The following is a 25,896-nucleotide window of genomic DNA, read 5'->3' on the forward strand; positions in this document are numbered from 1 at the left end:
GGGCGGAATGGAATCAGTCAGGCCCCGCCTCTCTCCCCTGCCCGGCTGCCAGCTCAGGGACAGACACAGTACGGAGGCGCAAGGTCTCACCCTGAGGGGATATGGCATCCATGGCAGCGGCCATCGCTGCCGCCCGCACCGCCTCTATGTCCGGCAACCGGCCCCTGGATGAGAAAGAGCGGAGCCGCTTCGCCTACTTCTCCTCGCTGAACCCCATGGCCCGGAAGATCATGCAGGAGAAGGAGCGGCTGAAGCAGCGCTATGGGCCGGACTGGGATCGGATGGAGCCCCGGGAACAAGAGGAGGCGATCGATCGGCACATGGTGGATCCGCAGCTCCGTGCCCGCTACGCCTTACACCGTGAGACCGGCGATACCCAAGCGGTGCCCTCTTACCCTGTGCTCAAGCTCCACACCGGCCAGAAGGTGGTGCACTTCGGGGAGGAGGTAATACCTGTTCATGGGAGTGTATGAGAATGACACATAGGGGATGCTGGGAATTGTAGTTCATAAATAAGTCATAGTTGCCGAAGGGGGTCTTATTACTTATTCCTTGCAGGTCTCAGCTTGGGGTTGCCCAACCAGTATTGTCAAACTTACAGAACTCTCCCACCACTTTATTTCCCCTGGGGCAATAGTAGAACTGTGTTATTGTTAATACTAGGTTTTGGTTACCCTTTATATATATACTGTCTGATTCATTAGGTATAAAACATAACAGGATGTACCAGTCCCTTCTGACTGCCAGTATCCTCCCTACAGGGGGTGCCAAGTGGTATCAGTAAAGGTAGATACTGATTTGCCAAACAGTGGATCCTTCCCCCAGAGTGCCCGGCTAAGGGGAGCCCAGGGCCAAACAATCAAATTACAGCGTTGGGTATAGGAGCCGTTGGACCAGAGCTGATGCGGACCCCAATCTGACGGGAGAATCAAACCTGCCCGATCAACAACTGGGCAATTCGCTGCCAGATATTTGTCGGGGAGGCCTGTGGGGTGTCCCCATATGAATCAGCAGCTTAAATCTGCCAGTGTAAAGGTGGCCATACACATAGCAATTTTGATCTTTCGTGCAACCATCGGCCCCATAAAAGATTCTTCCCACCCTCCACTGACGTTCAGGGCTGAATCATCAGACAATACAAATTCTACCCCATCCTGCCGATTCAGACCTGAACGTAGATTTTGCTCGGGCACCTTCAATGGCACCCAATCAGAATCTTTTAACCTGGCTGATCGACGAGTCGACCGATATCAGCAGCCTTTCGCGATATCGGTCGCTTTGTTGAGCCGCCATACACACACCGAATATTGTACGAAGCGAGGTTTCATACGATATCATTGGTGTGTGTATGGCCAGCTGTAGTCTGTTTTTTACTGGTGATTACAGGGTTAAGGTCACCCAATCCAACCCATAGCAAGAATGGCATCTATCTGTCGCTGCCCACATGGGGAAGATTTTGGGCGGAAAACACATTGTAAAAGAAAAAGGCAGTTTTGGTGTCTTTTCGGCAGGCCAAGTGTGGCATAAGGGCTGTGACAGATGGGGAGATTAGTCGCTGCGTGGGGAATAATCTCCCCAAAATGCCATCCCACCGGCTAGAATGTAAATCGACGGTGGGATGGCATACGCGGTGCTGTGATTTGCCAAAGTCACTGAAGTTTCTTCTCAAGGCGACTGTGTGTTTAAGCAGAGGCAATTCTTAGCATTGTCTATGGCAGGGTATTTTCTAGCATTTAGTAGCCGTGACAAGTTGCTGCTACTAAATAGCTCTGTGTGTCTTGAATCGGGCACTATTCACGTCTTTTCGGCCCGCCGAGTGTGACATTAGCCTGAGGGTCTTGTTCAGCTGAGGGCAGGCTGCTATCGGAGCCGAGTCCTTCCAACCCTTCATTAGTGACTCTGCACTTAGGGTGAAGACACAAGGAGCTACTTAGTAGCAGCTACCTGTCATGGCTACAAAACGGCAGAGAATACCCTGCCTTAGATAATACTGAGAATTGCCTCTGCTAAAACACACCCATTATCAAGTATAGTCTATTCTTGATGCTGCTACTAGTAGCTCCATCTGTCTTTACCCTTAGAAAGTGTGGGCCTTCCTGCCTGTACCAGTTCTATTCAGAAAAGAAAGGGTGCAGACAGTGGCAGCTAGCAGACAGTCTTCTATCTTGCTTAGGCATAGCACATGGAAATAAAGGGCAAATTGTTCCTTTGACACTGACCTGCTGTTAATACATTGAAGCCATTCATTCAGTTTCTTCCTGATTCGATGTAGAAGCTTAAACAAGAGGGGGGTAAATAATAAAATGAGATAGGAGACGCCCCATGCCCAACAGAGGCCTCATTCTCTGACTGCGTTTGTTTTGTTGGGCACACATAATCGCTTCAGATTTTTAAAGGGGATATAAACCTTCAAGTGTAGTATTGCTGGACTACAACTTCCAGCTTGTTTGAGGGTATTGGTTATATTTGTATATATGAACCCTACTATTTATCCTTCATCTGACACTCCAACTGCTGCCTGGTTGCTATGCTAATTAAGCCCTAGCAACCTGCTGATAAAATTCCATGTAGAAAAGGTGCATGTTCACTCTCTGAACTTACAGAAATGTATACAAATGTATTTTTTACAGCATTCCGGTTGGGGAAAACAATCCTTTTTTTTCCCATTGCTAGGCTGCCCACACTGAAAAAGAGCTCGTAACATGACTACCAGCACCCTTAGCTTCTGCCTGGTGGGGGCTATTAAAACCAAAAACTACTGTTTCCCCTCCACCGCTCCTCTGGTGGAGGAAACAATTTTAGGGTGATAGGTGGATTTGCTTGTGTGTATGTATGTACACACACACATACAAAAAAACGCAAGCAGATTTTTTTTTTTATTTAATTTTGAAATTTCACATGAAGCTAGCCATATTCTTCATTTCCCAGGGTGCCACAGCCATGTGACTTGTGCTCTGATAAATTTCAGTCACACTTTACTGCTTCGCTGCAAGTTGGAGTGATATCATCCCCCCTCCAAGCAGCCAATCAGCAGAACAATGGGAAGGGAGCAAGATAGCAGCTCCCAGTAGGTATCAGAATAGCACTCGATTGTAAGACATCAAGTCTGGCTTGGGACTCCTCCAGTTACATGGGAGTAGGAGAAACAATAGGTTACCTGAAAGCAGTTCTAATGTGTAGCGCCGGCTCCTTCTGAAAGCTCAGAGCTGAGATGGCACCTACACACCAATATTACAGCTAAAAATACATTTGTTGGTTCAAGAATAACATTTTAAATGACAGAGTGAATTATTTGCTATGTAAACAGCATCATTTAGAAATAAAAAGTACCCCATAAAAACCATGATAGAATCCATTTAAAGAGAAAAAGGAAATCATTGTTAATAATTTAAATTATTTTATTAAAATGGAATCTATGGGAGATGGTATTCCCGTAATTAACAAGGACCATGTACCTGGATAATATTTGCAACTGCAAGCAGTATTTATCCCCTTCTGTTCTCTAGATCTCACTACTGAAACAATATAATCAGTTCCCTTATAGGGCTTGTTAATAATCACAACTGCAACATTGTTTCAGGAGTCAGAATAACTAATTTTCCTACACTATTCTCCCTTGCTGGGGAGCAAGGTTTTGACAAGTAATAGTGGTAGTGCTCAATGTCCCCCATAGAGCAGAATGTGTACCTATCCTTATATAAGGGCAAGTGCTATGTCCTGAACCCCCAGTGCAGTGCATTCCTGTCCCACTCTCTCAGAGTTGCCTAGTCGGCAAGCAGAACCCCAGGGATTTAGGGTGCAATGAGCCGCTATATGTAGATATATATCTATCTGACATGATGTGACAGACATATGTATAACTAATGAGACAGCCAATCTGGCCTGGCAGATTTATATTCCAGTTCCATTAATGTGATTTTTATGTATTTTAACATTTCCTTGGAAACCTGGATTTTGCAGGAAAAACCTTGGCAGCCATTCCCCGTAGATAACGATGTGCTGGGGACATGGTCCAGCCATATAGCTGCTTTTAGCGGCCGCCAGAAAAGCTCTTTTCGCTTCTCACTCCTGAACTCAATCCCTAAAAGTCATTTATCAGGCCCCGCTGTATTCAATGAGCAGAATGGGAAGAGGGGGTGGAAGGGAAAGTTAAAGCCTCAGTTGGAATCACCTGGAAATACCTTGGCATGCTGTACTGTATGTATCCTTGTGTGTTTGGATGAGTGGGTCAGAGCAGAACCTGCATGCCAATCCATTTTGGTTCTCGTTATTTTTTTATATGTTTTCAGGGTACTCCCAGAAACAGATCAACCAAAGCTAATGTGTAATTGGCTGCTATGTGTTACTGCATACACTAAAGATCCACTCGTTTAGCACAGTCAACAGGTGATTGAACTTTGGCCACCACAATCAGGCTTTGATTATTCGGACACCGGGCCAGTGATCCCGACGGGCAGCTTATGAGTACCTGTCAATAGAGGATTGTAACATTGGGCTGATGTTGGCCTTGTCCCGCCAGATATTGGTTGGGCAGACTGTCCGAGCAGGCCACACACCCAGTCCAATAAGCCTTTGAGTTAATAGCTTATGTTTGCCCATGTACTTCATCAGCTTCAGATAGGGTCAGGACCATGGTTGGCCCAACACTGGGTTGCAGGTAGGTGCCGGGCTTGACTCACTGCCAGCTCCTCCAATCCTGTCCCAAGTCCACTTTTGAAACTGCTGGCTGGAGTGGGTAGTTTAGACTCAGCTATATACATCATTGGGTTGGATGAGGGTTAGGTTCTGTGTGTCATTGCTTCCCCTCACATACAGCCCCCAGGGAGCTGGAGCTTAACAGTTGGATACTCCCAGCATGCCTTGGGCCTTTGCCTCGGAAAATGATATATATATTTCAGGAAACATGAAGAATGTGATGCAAAATTCCTGCCGCCACGAACCAGCCATTCTTTACTTTGTATAAACACAATACCTGAACCAGACGCAGTGTGCCGCTGATTACCATTTATGCACATGCACATATATATAATTTTTTTTTTTTTCAAGTAAAAAAATGTTTTTTTTGACCCATGGAGTATATACATAGCAGCTTTTATCATTGCTGGGGGGAAGGTTGCTGAGAAATTTGGAGGACGGCATTACTTAAAAAGGGACATCTACCCACATACATACAATTGCTCTTAGCATTTTTGCACTTCCTTTCATTGTACTACCAATTTCATGTTTTTATTGGGTCATATTGTATGAGTCACAGTCAGACACCTGCTTTAATGTTAGGGTAATGTCACACAGAGTCCTGCAGAGAGTTACCCAGACAAATGCGGGTCAGAATTGGTGGACGTGGGCATAGGTGCAGATCATAGGTCTTGTCCTACCTACATGCTATCCATTCCCTTGGATGACATCACACCTCACACATCATTACGATGATGTAATGGTTTATGAAGATGTGGCTTTCAGTAGTATGGTGGCCCACGGGTGGTGGTGAGGATAAAGCAGTTACCTGTCAGATTAGGAACACTGTTCTTGTAGGGACATTAGACCTCAGCATGTTAATAAGCCTCTTTATTTTTTTTTCCCCAGGACATAACTTGGCAGGATGAACACTCTGCACCCTTTTCCTGGGAGACAAAAGTAAGTTTTATATAAAGTTATTTAATGATCACTTGTGGGATAATAACTAAGCACCAATTAGCTTTCACCTGTTGGTTACATGAGGGCTAATTCAAAGCTAAAGGAAAGTGTAACCTGTATATAAATGCACATGGCTCCTTCAGGAAAGCATTGTATATCTGGCTCTGCCCTAGGACACCCCCCTCTTACCTGTGAGTATAGTTAGGGGCAGAGAAAACACAGAGACAAAATTTACCACACATCTCCAGGCTTCGCCACTTAAAAACCGGTGTATTTCTGTCAAATCTGGCGTGTGGGTGGAGTAAAATAAAACACACTTTGATAAATTTGCCTCAGATGCGTTTAGTCACTTTTTGGCTGTCCAGGTGTCCCATAGAATTTAAATTAAGAATCTATTCATTTTTATATATGTCAATCCTCAAACATGCACTCACCCCTGTAATACTAATAATAAGGCATGTATTGCTAAATACATGTGAGAGTTTTTGCATACGAAAGAAGATGCTAAAGCAAATTTTTGCTGAATTGACCACCCCTAAAGGGCTAAATTGGGTTGATCTATCGTTTGGCACTGGGCCTTGCTAGGATTATAATAGGGGTCTGTGCAGACTCACCTGTGCAGATATTGATCAGATAGGCCTAAGGCTCATGCCACACTTGGCGTAGGGCTGATTTTTTCGGCAAGCGGAAAAACGTTTGCCGAAAATTCAGCCCTACACCTGCTACTTGTGCCTGCACCGGAATGAATGGAATACGCTCGGGTGCAGGCACATGTAGCCGATATACGCATGATACGTGTGAGAATGCAAAATCTGGCGTTTTCATGCGTATATCGGCTACATGTGCCTGCACCCGAGCGTATCTCATTCATTCAGGTACAGGCACAAGTAGCAGGCGTAGGGCTGAATTTTCGGCAAGCGTTTTTCCGCTTGCCGAAAAAATCAGCCCTACGCCAAGTGTGGCATGAGCCTTAACTTTGGCCCCATAGCCAGTATAGGAAGCTGCTGCCTTCTGGAGCAGCCAAACCACCTTCTTCAGTTTGGCTATGTCTGACCAGTTTGACAGGGGGTACTGTAGTCAGGGGCCTTGAGATTGAAAGGAGGAATTTTGGGGCAGTGAAAGGGATGGGGCATTTGAGTGCATTGGCTGAATTGAATCGTTGCAATGCAGAACAGGAGCCTTGTGCGGTTCTGGGGCTATATTATGTTAGACTAGTAGTACAGGGGCCCAAGATTACTGATGAAAACCCTATTCAGGCCTTTCCAGATCCATTCAAACCAATGGGCACATCACTGATTGTTTGACTGAAAATTCTCCTATCCCTCCACTTGCTTGTTGAGAATTCTCTATTTTCACTGTAAACTATTCTCTGCACACTTTCCTGGGCGCTCAAGCGGTAAACGATCAATAGTCAAGAACAGAAAAACACTCTTTGCTATTTCCAACGCACAAAAATTTAGATTCTTTCATTATGCACCTTTTGTTGTGCAGAGACAATGTTTGGGTAGAGTTCCCCTTTAGCTATTTTTTAGGGTCACTTCCCTTAGCAGCCAGTGCGATTTGCAGCCTGGAAGACAAATGGGAAAGAACAAATAGTGAAAGGGTTACTAAACCCCAGGGAGTTTAGTGGTTCTCTTGTGCATTTTGTTCGGAGAGACTTTTCAGGTAGAAAGAGCTGGATTCCTTTCCCCTCCAGCTATTATACATTCTTGTGGCTGCCTAACGTCACTGTCTAATGCGCCTCTGGTCGGCCTCTTGTGCTTCTGACATAGCAAGCATTCCTCTGCACTGAATAACATGTAAAAATAGACTGCCGGCCCTCCTGAGCACAAAGAAACAAGTGGCCATTGGCTCCTCTTGATGAAGTGATGTTTGCTGATTTGTTATTTAACTTATCAGATTTCTGCGCAAAGGGGGATAGGGTTAGGGAAAAAATCTTATTTAGTTTATATTTTACTTTTGGGTTTAGAAATCACTCTTGGCCTCCCATTGCCCCATGATACGCTAGTTACCCCCCCACCCCTCCATAGCTCTCTAGCATTTTGTGGTTTAGGCAGAAATCTTCTCTCCCACTGCCTTCCTATTTGTGCAAGTGAAAGATCATTGACGGATCCTGAATTGTCACATTCACCCACAACGTCACCTTCCCAACATATTTAAATTTCTACATTTCTGTCTCTAAATAGAGATATTTAGCAGAAAGTTGCCCAGTATTAACTAGTTGTTTCCTTTGCCTAGCTTCATTATCTGACTTGCTCTGCTACCTAATTCAGCCATGGACTCAATGCTGCTTACAGTGGGTATCAGATAGGATCTGTGCCACTGTGACAGAATGCTGTTATACAGAAACCTAGAATCTCAGCCATAAAGCAGGACAGGGCTGCTGCTTACAAGGACCGCATCACTGAGCCTGCAGTAGTTATTGTGTGTTTTGTCTGTAACTAGTTGCCGAGACAAAAACTCACCTGCTGCTTGTGTAGGCCTTTTCTCCACTGATATCAGTGGGATGGGCAGCAGCCTACTCTGCGTGGGCATTTATTACTGGAAAAAATTCCTGTGCAAGATTATTATTATTATTATTTAGATGTACTTACATTATTTTGACATTCATTTATACTTGGCCAGTGTTTCATTTTGCATTTGGATCTGTTACAGAGCCAGATGGAATTCAGCATTGCCTCCATGTCTGTCCAAGATTCCACCAGCACCCCAGCACAGACTGAGCAAAAGCAAACCCCCAAACCTCCTGGGCCCATCGTCCAGAATATGAAATCCCCTCTTGGAAACCAGCAAGCCAAAGCGACGCCAGCTGGCAAGGCCTCCAATTCGGACGCCTCTACTCCGCTGCGAAAAGAAGAAGAGTCGGCTTTCTGGAAGATTACCTTGGAACGCTCGAAGATAGACAACTCGCAGTCTGAGTTTCCCTCGCTCACTCCCAGCCAGATCAAATCTTTGGAAAAGGGAGAAAAGCCCCTTCCCAGCTACTGTAGGCAAGATTCCTTCCAGAAGGAGAAGGAAGCGGTCAAACCTGAGAAGGCAGAGAAGCCACTGGTGGTGACCAAGCAGCCAAAGACCACAAACTTCAACCTGCCCTCAATTAGCCTGGAGTCAAATAAAGCACAGCCAAGCCGCCCTTCTGTCAGCACTTTAGATGATGTCTTTCTCCCGGAGCCAGCAACCCCGGCAGTGCCTGTCACACAACCCAAAAAACCTGAGACCGAAGAGGTCTCAACAGAACCTCAGCTCTTTTCACAAGTATGTGTTATAATGTAATGTATGGCCAGAAACCAGGCAGATTTTCCCATCTGATTGAGGACACATTGGCTTTTTGATGCACTCCGAGGGCTTATATTCCCGAGGGCTTCTATTCCTGAGGGCCAAATTAGCCTAATATTGCCCACCTTAGGTGGGTGTATTGGGAGAAAGATCTGCCACCTTTAGATGCCCTAGATGTGTGATGTTGTGGGGTTCTAGTTAGTAGGCCATATACTGGAAGTTCTAGCTCAGGCAAAGTAGTGGACAGATGTAGTGCCATTAAGGGTTGGTGCCCGGGACTACCTTTTATAAATCAGCTGGCAGGGTATTTTCAAAACAGGATAGATGGCCATCCATTCTTGTGGCTGATAGAGTGGCAAGGAGCCGTGCCCCAGATAACTGTATCTACTTACTGGATTAATCTTATTAATTCTGAGACAATTAATTTGTCAAGGAGACACCTGTTAGATGTGGGGAATCATTTAGTATATAGCATTTCCTTCTGCTTATTATGGCTCTGTGCTCAAGGCTTTCAAGCCTCATTTGACAGGGATAATGGTCCCTCGTGGATGGTACGGAGTAGCCACATGATACTTGGCAGATGCTCTGAGAAGTAATGGGTGGGGGGTTGGTGATTTTTAAATTACATGGATTATTATCTCTAGACAAACTTCCAATTATTTCCTTTTGGCAAAGTTGCACTGTGTGTTTTCCCTTGTTACACTGTCAGCTTAAAGGGGAACCCCACCCAAACACAAATTAAAGAAAGAAACATTTTAAACAACTTTGCAATATTAATCTATTAAGAAATATGCAGCCTTTTCATAATTTTTAATAATAAAATTAATATGGTTTGGAACTACTTTAGTTGTTAGGACTACTTTGAGACTCAAATAAAATGTAACATTAGCCGACTGTCCTCAGCCTGCATTCTCCCAATCCCACAATTACCTGCACATGTGATGTCAGTAAGGAAAGGAACATCACAGTGCAATGCATTGTGGGTTATGTAGTTCCTGCATGCTGTCTGTAAGCTGTGGAGAAGTTGTTACAATTTGTAACATCAATGTTTTAGTCCCTCCTCCCCTGCCGGGATTTCAAACGATGCAGAAAGATGGATTTCAGCATGTAAAAATGGTATTTATTCATATTTTTGAAAGGACAGATTACAGTGATTGGTATATAAGGGGGTTTCTGTGTGGTGTGGGGCTCTAAACCAGAGTTCCCCTTAAAAATGTTGTTTTACAAGGCCGTGTGTATTTAACCTTTTACTTTCTATTTACAGATCAATACGAGCAGCGTTGTGCTAAAGACCGGCTTCGATTTTCTAGACAACTGGTAACGGTGAGGCACACTGCGGAGGAGCAGATGATGATTGATGTGTGGGTTTTTGCAACCTTTCTTGCCTCCCAACAGAGGGCTTTGCGCAACTGTTCCCTTGCTTCTGTCTACTATTGTGATGTTCCATTTGAAGTTTGTAAGTCTTGTTATGGTAAGGTCAAGCTTTTTAGAGGGTATAAAATACCGTTACGTAGTTTTATTTTTTTTTTTTTTTTAGACCATAAGACGTGGCATTTTAAAGGGGTATCTAAAGGGAAGCTATCTGTGTAAACTCTGTGTGGCCCTGTGATTGTGTGTTTTTCAGTACTGATTGGCTTTCCTGTTTGTCTGTATTTACATGAGGATCCCTGTAGGGGGCGTGCAGTTCTGTGTATTGTGGACCACCAAACAAGGTTGACAATCATTAGGGTGTATGACATTGTGGCTTATTCACCCGACCTATATTTTGCATTGGTTGCTATGGCCAGAATATTGCTGTAGTAATTGTATAGATTTCTCAAGAGATTTAATGAACACTCCATGTGGTACAGGGTCTTACATCTTCATGAAGGTAAAACGGAGGCAATATGGCCACACCCAGGAAACTTTCACAAATTCAGAATGACAGGTTGCACACTGTTCTGTGTAAAACAGGTGATGGGACTGCTGACTGAATCACTGTGTTAATATGTGGTCTCTTCTTACCTGGATGAGCCAGGAACCCCCAAACACATACTTATGTAGGCCATCTCACCAATCACTGTGTGGATGCTTAGCTTCCTCTTGTTCTGGTTTGTTTAATAACCCCAAGCACATCCTAATGGAGGCCATCTCCTCAAGTACTGTGGGGCCTTCTCTAGTTCTGGTTTGGTCAGTAACCTCAAGCACATACTAATAGAGGCCATCTCTTCAATCATTGTGTGGACCTTTGGCCTCTTCTTGTTCTATGTTGGTCATTAACCACAAGGATATGGGGAGGTTTCCTTGGTGGCCTGGTTTTCAGATATTGATGGAATTGCCAGGTTGAAGCACAGGTGGTCATCTTTAGACCATGCAAGGTCTCTAGATGTTACTTCAGAGACTGATCAAGTGTCAAATAAATATATAAATTATATATATAGTGCCTTCCCTAGACAGAGTGCCAATTTGTACAGTTTCTGTGAGGAAGTGCCCATACCCACCTAACCATGCAGACCTGTTAGGCATATATACAATATATTGATGACATTATTATAGTGTTATAATTGAAAAAGGATTAGGTTGCTGTGAGTGCTCCAAAGCCTTCTGGGACTCCTATAGTGGCAGCATAGAGACTCAACCAAGTCTTCCCTGCAGCAGTCACCTTAGAAGACTATGGTATAAGCACCTTTGATACCACACTGCTTGTTCTAGACTGAATTTGAATACTGCTATGTGCAGAGATTTTTTAGCTTTCTGAATATTGCATTAGGGAAATATGGGCAGTGCGGGAAATTAATTTGCCAAAGCACCAAAATGCTTTCATTTATTCATGAAGGTTACGATAATAATAGCTGAAGGGAGACAGTCGCGTCAGGTCACAATGGAAGCCATTGGGCATTGTGTTGCCATTATGGTTACAATGTATCTCAATAAGCTATTTAATCCTCTTATTTTGTAACATTCCCATGGGTAAGGTGCAGTTAAGCTAAGATTTATTGTGCCGTGCAAACAATGCGCTATTACTAGTTAGAGGACCAGTAAAGAGGAAACAAAGGTTCTTTTAATTACATTAACATTCGTTTTATATCTGATTCTTTAAAGGATAAGTAAATCTTTAAAACAAATGATTGTCAAATTGATGAGAGTGCCATTCTAAGCACTTCTACAAGATATAAAGAGGAACGTGTCCTGTAAATACCAATGAACTTTGCTACAACTGCTAGTAAGTTTCTGACCGCGATCCAGTGAAGGAACTTCCAATAACTTCTCATATCTTTCCTAACCAGAACAGCCCTTTTTCTGACAACTTCCTCCACTGGATCATGGTTGGAAACTGACCAGCAGATAGTATTGGAACAAAATTCATTCATATTACCAGTACATATTTCCCTTAATATCTTGGACTCTTAAAAATGTACATGGCAAAAGTGTTTAGAATAGCACTCTAATGTTACACTCACTTGTTTTAATGGTTTACTTATCCTTTATGTCAGGGGTCCCCAACCTTTCTTACTCGTGAGCCTCAGTCAAATGTAAAAAGACTTGGGGAGCAACACAAGCACCATAAAAGTTCATGGAGGTGCCAAATAACTGCTGTGATTGGCTATTAGGGGCCTCTATGCACACTATCAGCTTACAGGGGGCTTTATTTGGTAGTAAATCGTGTTTATTCAACCAAAACTTGCCCCCAAGTCAGGAATTCAAAAATAACTCCCTGGTTTGGGGGCACAAAGAGCAACATCCAAGGGGTTGGGGATCACTGCTTTATGTAATTATTGAACCTAAGAATAATACCCAAAGTAATACCTGCATTACTATGTTACTGGCTCTTTAAGGACAGAGACAAGATACAATTTAGAAGGAAAAATTCTGCATTGATAGGGATTGTATAAAAAAACAAAACTTAAGCCTTAATAAGCAACTGGCTGTCTTGGATGCCATATTGCCAGATACATGGAAACAATAGGCAGAAAGAAAAGTAAAGATGGCTCTTTCTGCCGCTGTGCACTATGGGACTCTATATAACACTACCTGGGATACAAGTAGGATACTTTTTGCATGAAAGAGACATACTGACCAATTGAAGGGAATAAAAAAAAAATTGGTGTACCTTGGCCATCTTCTTGCCTTGTGTTGGAATGTCAGCAATAGAACCATCCAACCGTATCTTCATGATATGTTGGCCACTTAAGGGCAAGGCCATGCTGCTTTTAACTGAAAATTTGCAGCAATGCCATTTGCTAAGGATTTGCACAGAACACAAAAGGTTAATTTCCCAAATGAGTTAAAGAGTCTGTTCACCCTCAATGTCCAAATCTTATTAAACCACCAAGAATGCTCTTAATATGTAAAAATGCCACTGTTAAAGCTATTTATACCTGTTAAATCAGTCTTCTGTCTCTCTGATCAGTTTTCTAAAGGCATGGGAGTGGCCTATTTTCAACCTGACTTAATGAGAACTTCCTGTATGCTTACATCATCACGTCCAGGCTTTGCCCTTACTTTTTCCTTGATTGGTTAATTTCTCCCTTGCAATAGCATAGGCAAACACTCAGCATAACACAAATCTAACATCATGTTATAGGAGCTGCCAGTACTATGCCTGACATCATAAAAGTAAAGAAGTGACTGAAGTGTTTATAGGGGTCACCGATACCCCCAGCACAGGGTCTGTGCAGAAGTGAAGAATCAGCAGCAGCAAACAACCCCTTTAAATGTATGAAAGCAAAAAACCTGGGCAATGGTGTGTTACAGAACTCATCAAGTTCTCATCTGGTAAAGGAGATAGTTGCTAAATCTCCAAAAGCATTAAAAAAACAGTACGATGAGACATTCCATTTATACACAGCTATTTCAGCATAGGGAACAGACACAAACACACAATTTTCTTTTACATTATAGGTTAAAGGCAATACATACCCTGGCGAGAGTGAAAAGACACTTCATTGGCCAACTCTCAGGTTTTGGAGTTCAGGGTTTTGAACCTCTTGTCCTTAATATCCACATCTGCGGTGCTGATTTGCTTGGTATTCCAGGGTCCAGTCAATTTAGTGGATAGATTGCACACATTTTTGGTGTATCTTCTGTGTTTAGTGTGAATTTTTAAACTTTGCAACTTTACAGGGAAGGTAAATGCCAGATTGAAGATAGTATCTTTTCATTAGTAGTAGGGCACAAGGCCTTTTTGCATTATATCAATGCCCAGTGAAACCCTTTTCTGTTGTGCCCCCTCCCTAAGCACATTAATGCACACTGAGCAGTCACTAAACCCTAGAAGAATAGGAAGCTACTGGCACAAGAGGGGCCTGTGATCTGTAATGTAAGTGCCACAAGTCTGCTGGCCGGGGAAGAGGCATGGTAGCCCTAATACTAATGAAACAAAACAGTGTTTAATCTGAGCTTTATTTTCTTTAATTTTAAGATTTTTGTTCTAAACATTACAGTCTAACTAATCTGCCTTAAATGCCCCTAGCGCATGACCTACATTGAATAGCAGGTGTCGCATTTTGCTTTTTAATGTGGTTGCTTGGTCCAAGTGTTACTGTGCATTTAGTATTGTTAATGAAATGCTTCTTTATGGAACCATACTTCCCCAGCTAAGAGCTGCCTTGCTTAGCACTGAAGCAGAGCAGCAGTTACAGTGAAGGGGACACAGGGATCCTTTTATACGGTTCCCACTACTACATTGCTATACAGTGAGCAAAGTGAAGTGCATGGAGTAAAAAGGTCATATTGTCTATATTTTGTATAAAGCTGTGTGTAAATGATTTACTTTTATGGATGTTTGTGTAAATTATACTCCAGAGCTCCCTGCTGTGGCGGAGCAATGTATGGCAGACCACCATTTACCATAGTATTAAGTGCCCCCCTCCCTTTTCCTGTTACTTTGCGCTAAGAAGCAAAATCAGTTCAATTTTGGGGAGATGGGGGCTTCCCTCACAAAGTATATAAACTTTTTATGAAGATCTTGTTGTCTTGTTGCCTTTTATACTCTAAATGATAACCTTTATTAAAGTCAGTGGAATATTAAGAAAAATGGTGTGCTTTTGTTTTATGTTCTCAAAGAAAATATGCATTTAACATAATGGCATTCTATCCTAGTAACCAATGATGTGACAAGATGCACGTCTCCTGGTGTAAATCCCAGGCCTACCACACTGGTGTGGCATTAGGGGTTGTGACCAGATGCTGTATACACTAAAGGGGGTACATAACTAAAGTAAAGGCCATGCTACTGATGAGCCATGTATGCTTGCACCCCCTGAGCTGGCGTATGCACAGTATACAGCAGGCATTACATTTGGCCAGTTTACATGCCCAGCTGAACGCAAGGGAATCAGAGCCAAGATGGCAGCAATGAATACTTCAAATAGCTGGGGCAATGTTAGCAAATTGCTTCCAACACATTAGCACCCCCACAGTGATCAGGCATGCTGGGAGCTGTAGTCCAGCAACATCACGGTTGTATTCTTAAAGCAATTAATGCACACTTCTCTAAATCTCCAGGGCCAGCAGCTGCTTTAAAATGCAAGAAATCCTCCAATGAGCATCCCAGCTGATCTGTGTAAATCTGGCTCCCTGTTCTTTGCTCCTGCAATTGGAGTTGGGGGCAATAAGCACAGTTTCCCAGCAATGATCTGATTCCTGTGTTATATAATGAAGGGGAAAAATGGCATAATTATCTCTCTATGTAAGATAACAGGGAGATGCCTGACATAGTGCTGGGAATCAGCATTCTCATTGGACACTTCTCTTGTACTTATAAGATTTTTGGTCAGTAGAATGCTCATTGGTGAATTTTCTTGCATCTATAATTACATTTTTCGACAACTTCTATAGCAAAACTAGGGGACGCAGTGGGACAGTGTTATGGTGGGGTTAACAACCCCTTTAACATTACATTCGATTGTCTAAATGCAGAAAGCATTAAATCCAGTTTCTGGAGTTTTTCTAAAAGACAAAAGGCACTGTTAAATTACTCAATATAAACATTCTGTACCTACTGTTGCAGGCATCACAACTGACCCATGCACACATGAATGAACTTCAGGTGCTTATACACTGGGCTGATCTAGAACCAACCTGTGGAATTTCAGCTATTCAAAACCATAAAATCTCTCAAAAGCCAACTGCCACACAATATGGACCTATGTCAGTCCCATAAAAATTTGCCCTACACAAGATGGGACTCATAATACACAGGGCACCAATGTCCTAATCACCAAAAAGAATGCCCATAAGCTCAGTTGGATTGCATAGGGCATTTAGACATCTTATAGGAATACAGATGGGTACAAAGTACCTTTTTGTGGGGGCATTGCATCTACATCAAAAGTCATGGGGTAAACCCCTTAAACAATCCAGTTGAGCCAAGGTTCATTATTTTTGGTTCTATATGCATTTTTTGGTGGGGGCAGGCAATCCTAGCCTCCCCAACGGACATGAAAAAATGAAAAACAACTCAATGCCTTTCAAAGACCACCACACACCTAGTTCAGCTTCTCCAAATGTATTTTAATAACAGTTTGTTTTCTTTTGCTTGGGTAAACTGAAAAAAAAATTTTGACGTGGAAAAACATTCCAGGATCATTTTTTAACAGAAAACAGTAATTTTATATTGTCATTTTTTTACTTGAGCAAAGTGGAACCCATATTAACTTAACTGATGTGTTTTTTTTTTTTGGTTTTAAAAGAACAAAATGTTAAGACATCCACTTTGTGTCATTAGATTGTGCCATTGATGTGCTAGAAAATGGGTGACATGGATGACACCTACTGCATTACTTCATTAAAAACAAAAAAACGTGCAGAGGGGAAAAAACAAGCACTGAGACCTTTAATAAGAAATACCCTTATTTGTTAAAATACAGGTAAGATGGTACTAGCAAAAATAACTATGTTTAGTCTGTCTGTAAAATATATAAAAATATGGATCTCGCACCACAATCACTTATTGAACTGAGCCCCCTCCCAGCATGCTTTGACATGGAGACAGGGTCAGGTTAAGTAATTCAGCATCTGATGGAGACCCATAGTTCTACCCATACTTAGCACACAGCGTAGTGTTTAGGTTAACAGTCCATAAAAAAACCTAAAGGGTGGGCTGGAGGGGCTCTGAGTTGGGACCCATGGCCACCTAGGTGGCATAGCCTTGGGCCAAAGCCCTGACTGACTGCTCCCCAGCCAGCAGTGTCTGTCCTCCTCAAGACACTTAAATGAAACAGATGTGAGGGGAATGAGACTCCAGCAACAGTAACCCCCTCTCCTATGGTGTCTCTGCCACCAGTCTAGGCAAGAGAAATGCCAAATAGCACAACTTAATGAACAGTTTGGGTCAGAGAGGTGGAGATTGAAACAATAGGTGCAACTATTTTATGTGGTTGTGCAGAAAAAAATTGCCCTGGGAAGAGATGGTTTGTGAAGACTACAGAATGTTTTAGGTGTCTAGTTGTCACTCTCTTACTTTGCTAACATTTGGGGGGGGGGGGGTTTAGTGGTGTGTTAAAGCTTGCCGTGGCAATGTGAAAAAGGCACAACCCATTTTTTATGTGGTATTTAAACACCTTGGTGCAAGACTCCCCCTGTCAAAATATACTGTTTCTCACCCAGCATTTGCATTCACCTTTCAATTCTATTCAGAAGGATTGTCCCGGTGTTGCATTGTATACCTCTGTTCTGAAAAGGTGCGGATGCTTGTCTGGTTAGAATACCTTATGTGCTCCTTGCTCAATTGATAAGCCGCATAAGGATCTACACATGCCACGCTGCTAAAATATCATAAAACAAATGCAGGGAGGACACAGACTGCTGAATCTCCTAACCCCCCATTACCCCACCCACTGCAGCATTTGATTTCCATATTGTAAATAAAAGGCATAGGCTAGGAGTCCAATTCTGCCATGCCTAATAAACAACCACAGCAAAATGGTAAGGTGCAAAGGGCTGTTTGTGACACATCATTAAAGGAAGCAGCTAGACTATCTTTTCTGTCCCTAATAATATGGATTTCACTTTAATAAAAACTAGGACCTGCCAGATTAATAAATCTTTAATGGAGAGGTTTAAACAAAATACTTCTGACCTCAGGAAAGAGCTTCTTAACTTCTTACTGATGATTAGGGTGACGGTGGTATTGTGTTTATCCAATCTTGAAACTGTTTACTTGAGTCTTTAAGAAAAATGGATGAAGGGGGGGGAAACAGAACAGGTTTAAATATCAACGGATTCTCTAGTTCAGTACTCAAAGTTTCCACTCCTGGAAAAACTGCTTTATGTAAGTCAGTTCTCTGGACTGAAGGGTGTTCAATTTGAGTGTGAAGAAAAACAGCAGTCTGGCATTGAGGAAGGAAAGGTTTAGGTCCAGCTCACAGACCAAGTCTCATCTGCACACTCCTCTCCTTATTGTGAAAGCACTTTAAAAGAATGTTTAGAATTCCTGCAGCGGTTCTTTCACAAGACCCCAAAATTCAATCCAGCTGTATGTGGCTCTAAAAAGCCAAACTCAAGTTCATTTTTTTTGTCCTGAAAATGCACTACTTCTCCACGAAAAGGGAGAAAAAAAATCTCCAGAAGCCACCAAATGACTGAACCTTCTGCTTGTCCCAATAACTGTTCTTTAATGCAATGCTGGGTTCTCAGTTTGACAAGCTATTATTGGAGGAACCAGATGTAGACGCTACAGCAGCGTTGGCTGGGATACTTGTAGAGACTGATTTGCGGATGTGTGGCAGTAGGTAAGGATCACAAGCAAGCTGCTGCACATCTATTCGATCTTCTTTCCTGTAGGCGAGGCATCGACGGATAAAAGCCTGGTAAAAATAAAAACCAAACTGTGACCTTTCAGTATGGAGCCCGAAGACAAACTGGAAATCCAGTCTCTATGTGGAAGTGCTTTGCACTGAGGTTGTTTACATTCCATAGCAAATCAATACAAGTCTTTGTTTCACAGCCTCCAGAACACTGGATCGAGTAACACAACTCTAATATATGGGCTTTGAAAATATATAATGGTTCACACCATACATATACATCACTTGGCAAGACTTGCCATTTAATACATTAAGGGTTATGTAAAAAAAAATGTACTGTCTAGTCTGCAACTAATCAACATGTAGAATTTACTGGTCACCCACTTAAAAGCAGACCTCTTACTGGTTGCTGTAGGTTACTGCATCTGTGCACACAAAACTGTTATTAGGCATGGGTGAAAATCCCTAGCTACTTGCTAAAGATATACTTCTGGATTTGTACAGTAATGATAAATTCACAACTATATTAATAGAAGAAAAATATAGCAGTCACATGAAGCAATGTAAAAGCGAAGCACAATTACCTTGGCTTCAGGGGTCACAACTGGCTTGGGAGGAAATTGCACCTCTGTGGCTTTTAAGATGGTGTTTTCTTGCAGGATATCTTGCTGGGACTGGTTGTGTCCAAAGGGCTGTAATACGGGAAAAATACAGATTACTGGAGGCCAAATCTGTCTTTTAAGGTTGGTTAAAAGAATACACAAACATATTTTCTGTTGAACTAAACTACTGCAAAGAATGTGAATATAAAACTGCAAAATTCCCCATGAAAATCTAGTCAAATGGAGCGCTTTATAAGAAACAAACCTCTCGGACATTGTTCAAGAAAAGCTCTGCAAAAATTTATAGTTTAAAAAATCCGTAGGAAGCCAGTAAAGAGTCCCTTTAAAGGGAAAAATATCACCCTGAATGATCTAGTGTCAAAAACAGGGACATTTTTCAATTTAAAAGGAACATAAAGCAAGGGTTTAACTTTTGAGGTCTTTCGAGAAGACCCCAAAATAAATATATGGAGTAAATAAAATAACCACATTACCTTCCGACCATACAAACACTGGTAGAAAATGACTCCTACAGACCATACATCTACTTTGTTTGAGATTTTTGGAGGTTCTTTTCCAACTACAAAACATTCAGGAGGCAGATACCTAAGGATGGAAAAAAACAATTTCTGCTGGTCATAAAAAAAGTGACTGATCCAAATTAATATCTAATCCTGAAAACAAATCAGCTATGTTGTTGTTTTTGGTTACTCTAAGTTACACACATATGCACATACCCCCTGCACTTTTAATACTGAGAATATCTATGTATTATGCAGTAATACAAAAGGTAACATTAATTCTTAATACCTTAGCATTCACTATCCACAAGATAGTTATCTTGTGGATAGAATGCCTTATCTTTTTCTGAAAAAAAATCTATCCAGGAACAGAATATATGTTTTTATTCTATCCTTGCAAACAGGTATGAATTTCCAGTTTTAGCAAAAATGTGATTTACATAAGCCCATGTAGCTCTATAATCACTACTAAATTTATCTTCAACCTCTGACTTAAAGGAGGAGGAAAGCCTAAGTTACTTGGGGGTGCAAAAATGTTAGGCACCACCAAGACTTTAATCGCTTACCTTGTACCCCTGGGTGCCCCTGTTAAGAGAGAACAGCACCAGCCCAGGGTAGCAGTGAGTGCTTCCTCCTTCCGCGTTGGCGCGCATTAGAGTGAAAAGCTGAACTTTAACAAGAAAGTCGGCTTTTCACTCTAATGCGCATGCGCCGGGCCAGGGATGTCGCCGCAGAAGAAGGAAGCGCTCGCTACAGGTACCCCGGGCTGGTGCGTTTTTTTTTTTGTCCTAACAGGGGCACCAGCCCGGGGTACAAGGTAGGCGATTTAAGTCACTTGGGGGTGCCTAACATTTTGGTTTAAGTGCGCAACCTTTACTTTTAAGTAAAGATCCCTTCCAATGTATATGGTACCTAAACACCCTGATTATATAATAGTAACAGAACTGCATATTATAGCTAGGATGGTAGTAAAGCCAATATTCCTTGGATAATAGAAACATACCATACATAGTTGGCCCAGAACTATAGATCTATGCCTTCAATTTATTGCAAAGATTTTTTTTTTTATTAGATTTTACAATAGCTAAAGTATCAGTCACAGAATGGCAATCTGTGGATTCTGGCAAATGCCAGAGGGGCTGCTATAAAGTGCTGTAGACAAAAGGCTGGAATTTTTCTGGCATACATAGTAGAGGGCCAATAATGGAAGCCAATTTTGACCACACCTACTTAAACCACACCCACATTATCACAAGAATTTTTAAGTCCACAGTTTGCCCATCGGTCTTCTCTACCACAGGAGCTACAATTTTACAACCACCAAGTTTAGGTAACACTAAAGTCTAAGCTAAAGGGTAAAATATTAGGCTGGTAAGGGCAGCTATTTATCTTTAACAGATATCAGGGTGTTATATACAAAATACAGCCTACCAAACAGTTACTAATTACATATTACAGTGGCTGCACAAATAGGTAGTGTTAAGGAATGCAGCTCTGGTCACTCTTAGTCATCTGATGACCTCTCACATGTTCACAGAGATCAATGTTCAATGGGGTGTTAAATTCTGAGCAATGAACTCTAACCTCATTTGATTTTTAATAACAAGGACCCACACACACCCACAAGCTAGTTAAAAAGGCTTATCAAACTCCAACATATATTACCAGATCTAGGTTTTGGATGAAGGAGGAAGATGACAGGGAAACATTAACAGTTTAATTCCCTAAGATGGCAAACTACTAGAAGAAACTTATAAAAGAAACTCACCAGTAGGTTCCAGCTCCTTGTGATGTAAGCTCCATTCCATCAACTGAATTATAACTGTCATCATCCATTATTTTTGAAAGACCAAAATCTGTGATTTTAATCTCCCCACAAGCAGTACCGTTGACTAACAGAATATTACCTGCATAAATACAGTGGTTTAAAAGACTAAGCAAAATGATTTGAATACCAAAGATACAGATATTATTAAATATCACTTCAGTGCAATTTTATGCTATGTCATATCAACTACAAAAATTAATTCTTTATAGAGAGAGACAGAAACTGGCATGCTGTCTAACAAGTAAAAAAACACCCACCTGGCTTCAGGTCATAATGTATAATGGGCGGTTTGATTTCATTCAGGTACTTAAGGGCATTTACAATCTGCATGATGATAGAGCGCGCTTCCTTTTCTGTCATTAGCTTGTGCTGCTTCAAGTAGAAGTCAAGATCATTTCCCTCGCAGTACTCGAGCACAGTGCAAAACCTGCAAAGTCAATAGCATCCCTGTTACATGAAGCTAAAGGAAGCAGGTTGATGCCACTACATATGGTACTATATCTGTACCAACTCACATACTGTGAAATTACCATACATATGAATTAATAAAAGTCTAGGAGTAAGAAAGAAAAGCAAGAAATGCACATTTTCTCATAAAGCCTTTAATCTGATCTGCATGAGTTAATGTACATTATTGTCATGGGTTAATGGGTTCCCCAAGAATAAGTAATTTTTTCACATTCAAAAAAAAAAAAAAAAAAGTCAGGTTAATTCCTGACGGAACTGGCCCTATTGTGTCTCAAACTGTGTGACTGGTATAGGACTGTATTGTACAAATACAGCCTGTTTTTTTCTGCTAATATTGCCAATCAGCCTTTAGAAGAAGGAATTACATGTGCATTTTAATAATCTGAAGCTAAAGAGCCTTTCTGAATAGAGTTAATGGTATGTGCATGGGGGCCTTAATGTGACACAGGAGCTTATATATCAGGGCCAAAGTGTGGTACTATCATTTATTTATAAAGGCTGAAATTGTGCACTGGCAATCAATCTTCTCTTTGGGCAATAGAGAAATTTTTGCAGTGCCACAGGAGCAGGGACTACTGTAAATGACTAAAAAAACATTGTGCAATATGCCTATATTATTATTATATACATATAGTGTCCTGCCTTTACAGTATTACATGGAACAGATAAAAGCTACTTACGAGTCTGTGTCAAGGGAGAAATAGTCATACAGCTTCACAATCCTTGGATGGTCAAGCTCTTTGTGGATACGATACTCCCTGCAGGCATGTCTATGAAAAGATATATATAGTGGTTAAACTTGTGTCCTGTTCCCCACTGCACAGCTTTGTTCACAATACAAGCTTGCTAAGCAAACACAGTGGTTTTGGTTCAGCATCCTTTATGGTTCAAAGTGGACTGATCATTTTGCAACATCTTCAAGAAAATCAACAGGTACAATTCTGCGTCTCTTCCTAACTCATTTCTAGGCTGGGCTTCTAGCAGTACTATCATCCAATTGTAACCGGCCACATCACTGCTAATTATGTGGATGCAATCACTTTTTTTTCAAGTTTTATCCTTAAGTTAACATAACCGAAACTTGTATCCATAGCCTAATTGATTTTTCTTGTTTGGAGAGGTAAGATTGTCTACAAAGAGCCCTGGCTATCCATACACTGCCACAAGATTACTTACATGCATTCTTCTGCTTTCAGTTGATCATATAAGGATCTACTTGTTGGGATATTTAATTAGCCCAAAAGTAGACGTTTGCCCAATCTGGCCACTCAGGTGGAAAGCCTAACCTGTCTAACTGTTTGGCCATGGGCCAATGATTGGATCAGAGAGGCCCCCTGCAGGACCCGTACAGCCAAGTTAACAGGGGCTGTTCCTAACTGGCTTTCAGGCTGTCCACTAGGGGACAGATCCAGTTTGGAAACCACTGATCTAGCATGTTATGATAAGAATGGAGAGATGTCTAGAGTCAGTCATTTTTGCAGCCTATGCTCTTCCTATTTCTACATGGGTTTTCTCCAGGCATGCCAGCTTCCTGACTAACAATCTCTGTAAAGTGCTGCACAAATTTGTTGGCACTATATCAATAAATTAAAAATAAACCTATGTAGCAAGCCAATTTTCCAAGGATTTTACTTAAAATATATTAACTCATGCTCCATCTAGCGGCAAAATAAAGAAATTATTCAGAAGAAAAATTGGATCAAGTTTAAAAAAAAAAACAAAAAAAAAACAGTATTAACTAGCACAAACAATTCTAGAATGCAGAACAAATCTAAATTTGGTACTCACTTATGGTAATTTTCCTTCTTTTCATCCCTCCAATTTTTATTTAATTGGTGAATTTTCACAGCTACATATCTTTGCTCCGTTAAGTCAAACGCCTTTAATGCAAGAAAAGAATTTAAAGGTCAGGACAAGAGACAGAGGGCAGGTTTTCAAATTCCTTCTACAAATGAGTTATGAACACAAGCGATTCCCTTAATCTGCAGAGTATCAGTTTGAGCAAAACAAAAACATACCTTATACACTTCACTGAAGCCTCCTCTACCCAAAAGATGAAGCAACAGATATCGATCATTTAGCGTTGGATGGTCTTTAAATCTGTAAAGAAGTACTTGATCATTTAAGAATTGATCTACTTTTTAATGGTATCTTTTTACTATTATCCAACTTTGTAAACCAGGGCCGCCCAACTAAAGCCCCATGGATCACTTTTTGTGCAAGTGGTCCTTTAAACCATGGTCAATCAAGTCAAGCCTGCACATTTAAGATGTCCAACTTTACAATATAGGTATTATACATAATATTTTGCCAGCAGTAAGTGTTACATACGTTTTAACCTCTGACCTGCACTGTCCTATACTTAAAGGAGAAGGAAAGGCTAGTAAAGAGTTAATCTCAAGCTGCAGGCATACCTTCAGTTCTCTCAATAGTGACCTTAAGTCTCCCCATATTTCTCCCGTTCAGATGATCAGAAGCCTCACAGGGAAAAAAATTCTGAGCTCTATAATGAAAGTTCCCATAATGCCTCACTCCTGCACCAAGACTAAGACCGATGTACATGCCCAGTTTGTAAGACTATGAGGAAGCTTCCTGCTGATTGGCTCAGATCACACATTCCTAAGGAGGGGGGAGGGAGTTCTTAGCATTCTTGAGGGAGGAGGGAGCAGGAGAGGAAACAAAGACAACAAATCCTGTTTCTTTTGACAGAGAACTCAGTGCAGCATTACTGTAAGTGCTTATGGCTATTTACATAGACCTCTCTGATAAAGCTTACTTAGTTTTTACCTTTCCTTCTCCTTTGACTTTATAAATATATCTGCATAATAAAATTGGCTTAGGTAATACAGTTTTACTGCTGGGCTCTTACTGTGAGTTATCTTCATTGTGTATTCTTTTTAGCTCTCTAATGTGCAAATTCCTCACTCTCTCGAGACGTTCAAGTTCTGCTTGAATTTCAGCTTCTTCCTATCACAAGATGTTTAAAACGCATTATAGCAACACAAATATTTTTGTATTATACTAAGTCTTCATGAACATGTAGAGGACTATGTCCCTTACCTTTTTAAGATGTCCTAATCTTAGCTTGAAGATCTCTTCCTGTTCATGGTACTCTGCTAATGTCAACCTAAGTACAAAGACATACAATAATATGGCAAAAATATAATAAGAATACAATACTGAATATTGCAAATATTTCTACCAGCAGCACTCTACAACTGCAGCACTTACGCTTCATTCTCTGCTCCATTTGTCTTGTTTTTTCTTTGCTTCTGCTCATTGTTGGCTGGAGGGGTTTGGCCCATTGCAGGTGGTTTCCGTTTTGCCAGCATTTTTCTTTGCCTTTCAATCTCCTCCCTTTGGGTATTTATACGTTCTTGTTGCCTGGGAAAAAAAAAATATATATATTTAGTGTAATATATAAGTGTGCCACAAACTTAGAGACAAGGGATCCACAACTTATTTTACTTGTGAGGCACACTCGGATGTATAAATTGTTGGTGAGCCACAAAAGCATGAAGAGAGTTTTTTGGGGCTGCAAAATAATGCTGTGATTGGCTATTTGGTAGCCCCATGTGGACTGCTCGTCTGTAGCAGAGTCTGTCTCGCTTCCAAAACTTGCATCCAAGCCAGAAATTTAAGATCGGCCAAAATTTTGAGGCCCCTGGTATCATCCTCAAAGGGGGGCGGGGTGAAGAATATATTGCTCACAAGTCACTTGGGGGGGGGGGCTGGGGGTCACTGATATAGACTGTACGCTCAGAAGCTTGGAATTTTGGAAGAGGAGGGAACTATAGGAGAATGTCAACATTTTGGAACACATATTTGCATGCAGCCTA

General features: G+C 41.5%; 2 protein-coding genes across 9 annotated transcripts in view; one reads left to right on the forward strand and one right to left on the reverse strand.

The window, feature by feature from the left end:
- The first annotated feature begins 5 nt into the window (after window positions 1-5).
- Window positions 6-14,921, forward strand: LOC100485462 (uncharacterized protein C1orf198-like). The gene is made up of 4 exons (XM_002942358.5): window positions 6-446; window positions 5,584-5,634; window positions 8,290-8,889; window positions 10,175-14,921. Exons 1-4 carry the CDS (start codon window positions 102-104, stop codon window positions 10,229-10,231), a joined length of 1,053 nt encoding a protein of 350 aa, XP_002942404.1. The 5' UTR covers window positions 6-101; the 3' UTR covers window positions 10,232-14,921.
- A 1,462-nt stretch (window positions 14,922-16,383) lies between these two features.
- The window catches only part of tlk2 (tousled like kinase 2), a 34,032-nt gene continuing 24,519 nt past the window's right edge, over window positions 16,384-25,896 (reverse strand). For 7 of the 8 annotated variants that reach the window (XM_012952581.3, XM_012952577.3, XM_012952580.3 and 4 more), the window contains 11 exons: window positions 25,289-25,441; window positions 25,118-25,184; window positions 24,927-25,024; window positions 24,076-24,157; window positions 23,846-23,937; window positions 22,738-22,827; window positions 21,847-22,016; window positions 21,530-21,668; window positions 19,735-19,846; window positions 19,223-19,330; window positions 16,384-18,698 (listed from right to left, as the gene is read on the reverse strand). In XM_012952581.3, the coding sequence (XP_012808035.1) occupies window positions 18,525-18,698; window positions 19,223-19,330; window positions 19,735-19,846; window positions 21,530-21,668; window positions 21,847-22,016; window positions 22,738-22,827; window positions 23,846-23,937; window positions 24,076-24,157; window positions 24,927-25,024; window positions 25,118-25,184; window positions 25,289-25,441 (1,285 nt within the window). In that variant the 3' untranslated portion in view covers window positions 16,384-18,524. 8 annotated transcript variants of the gene reach the window in all.

This window comes from Xenopus tropicalis, chromosome 10, assembly GCF_000004195.4.
Source record: "Xenopus tropicalis strain Nigerian chromosome 10, UCB_Xtro_10.0, whole genome shotgun sequence".
In the NCBI taxonomy this organism is placed as follows: Eukaryota; Metazoa; Chordata; class Amphibia; order Anura; family Pipidae; genus Xenopus; species Xenopus tropicalis.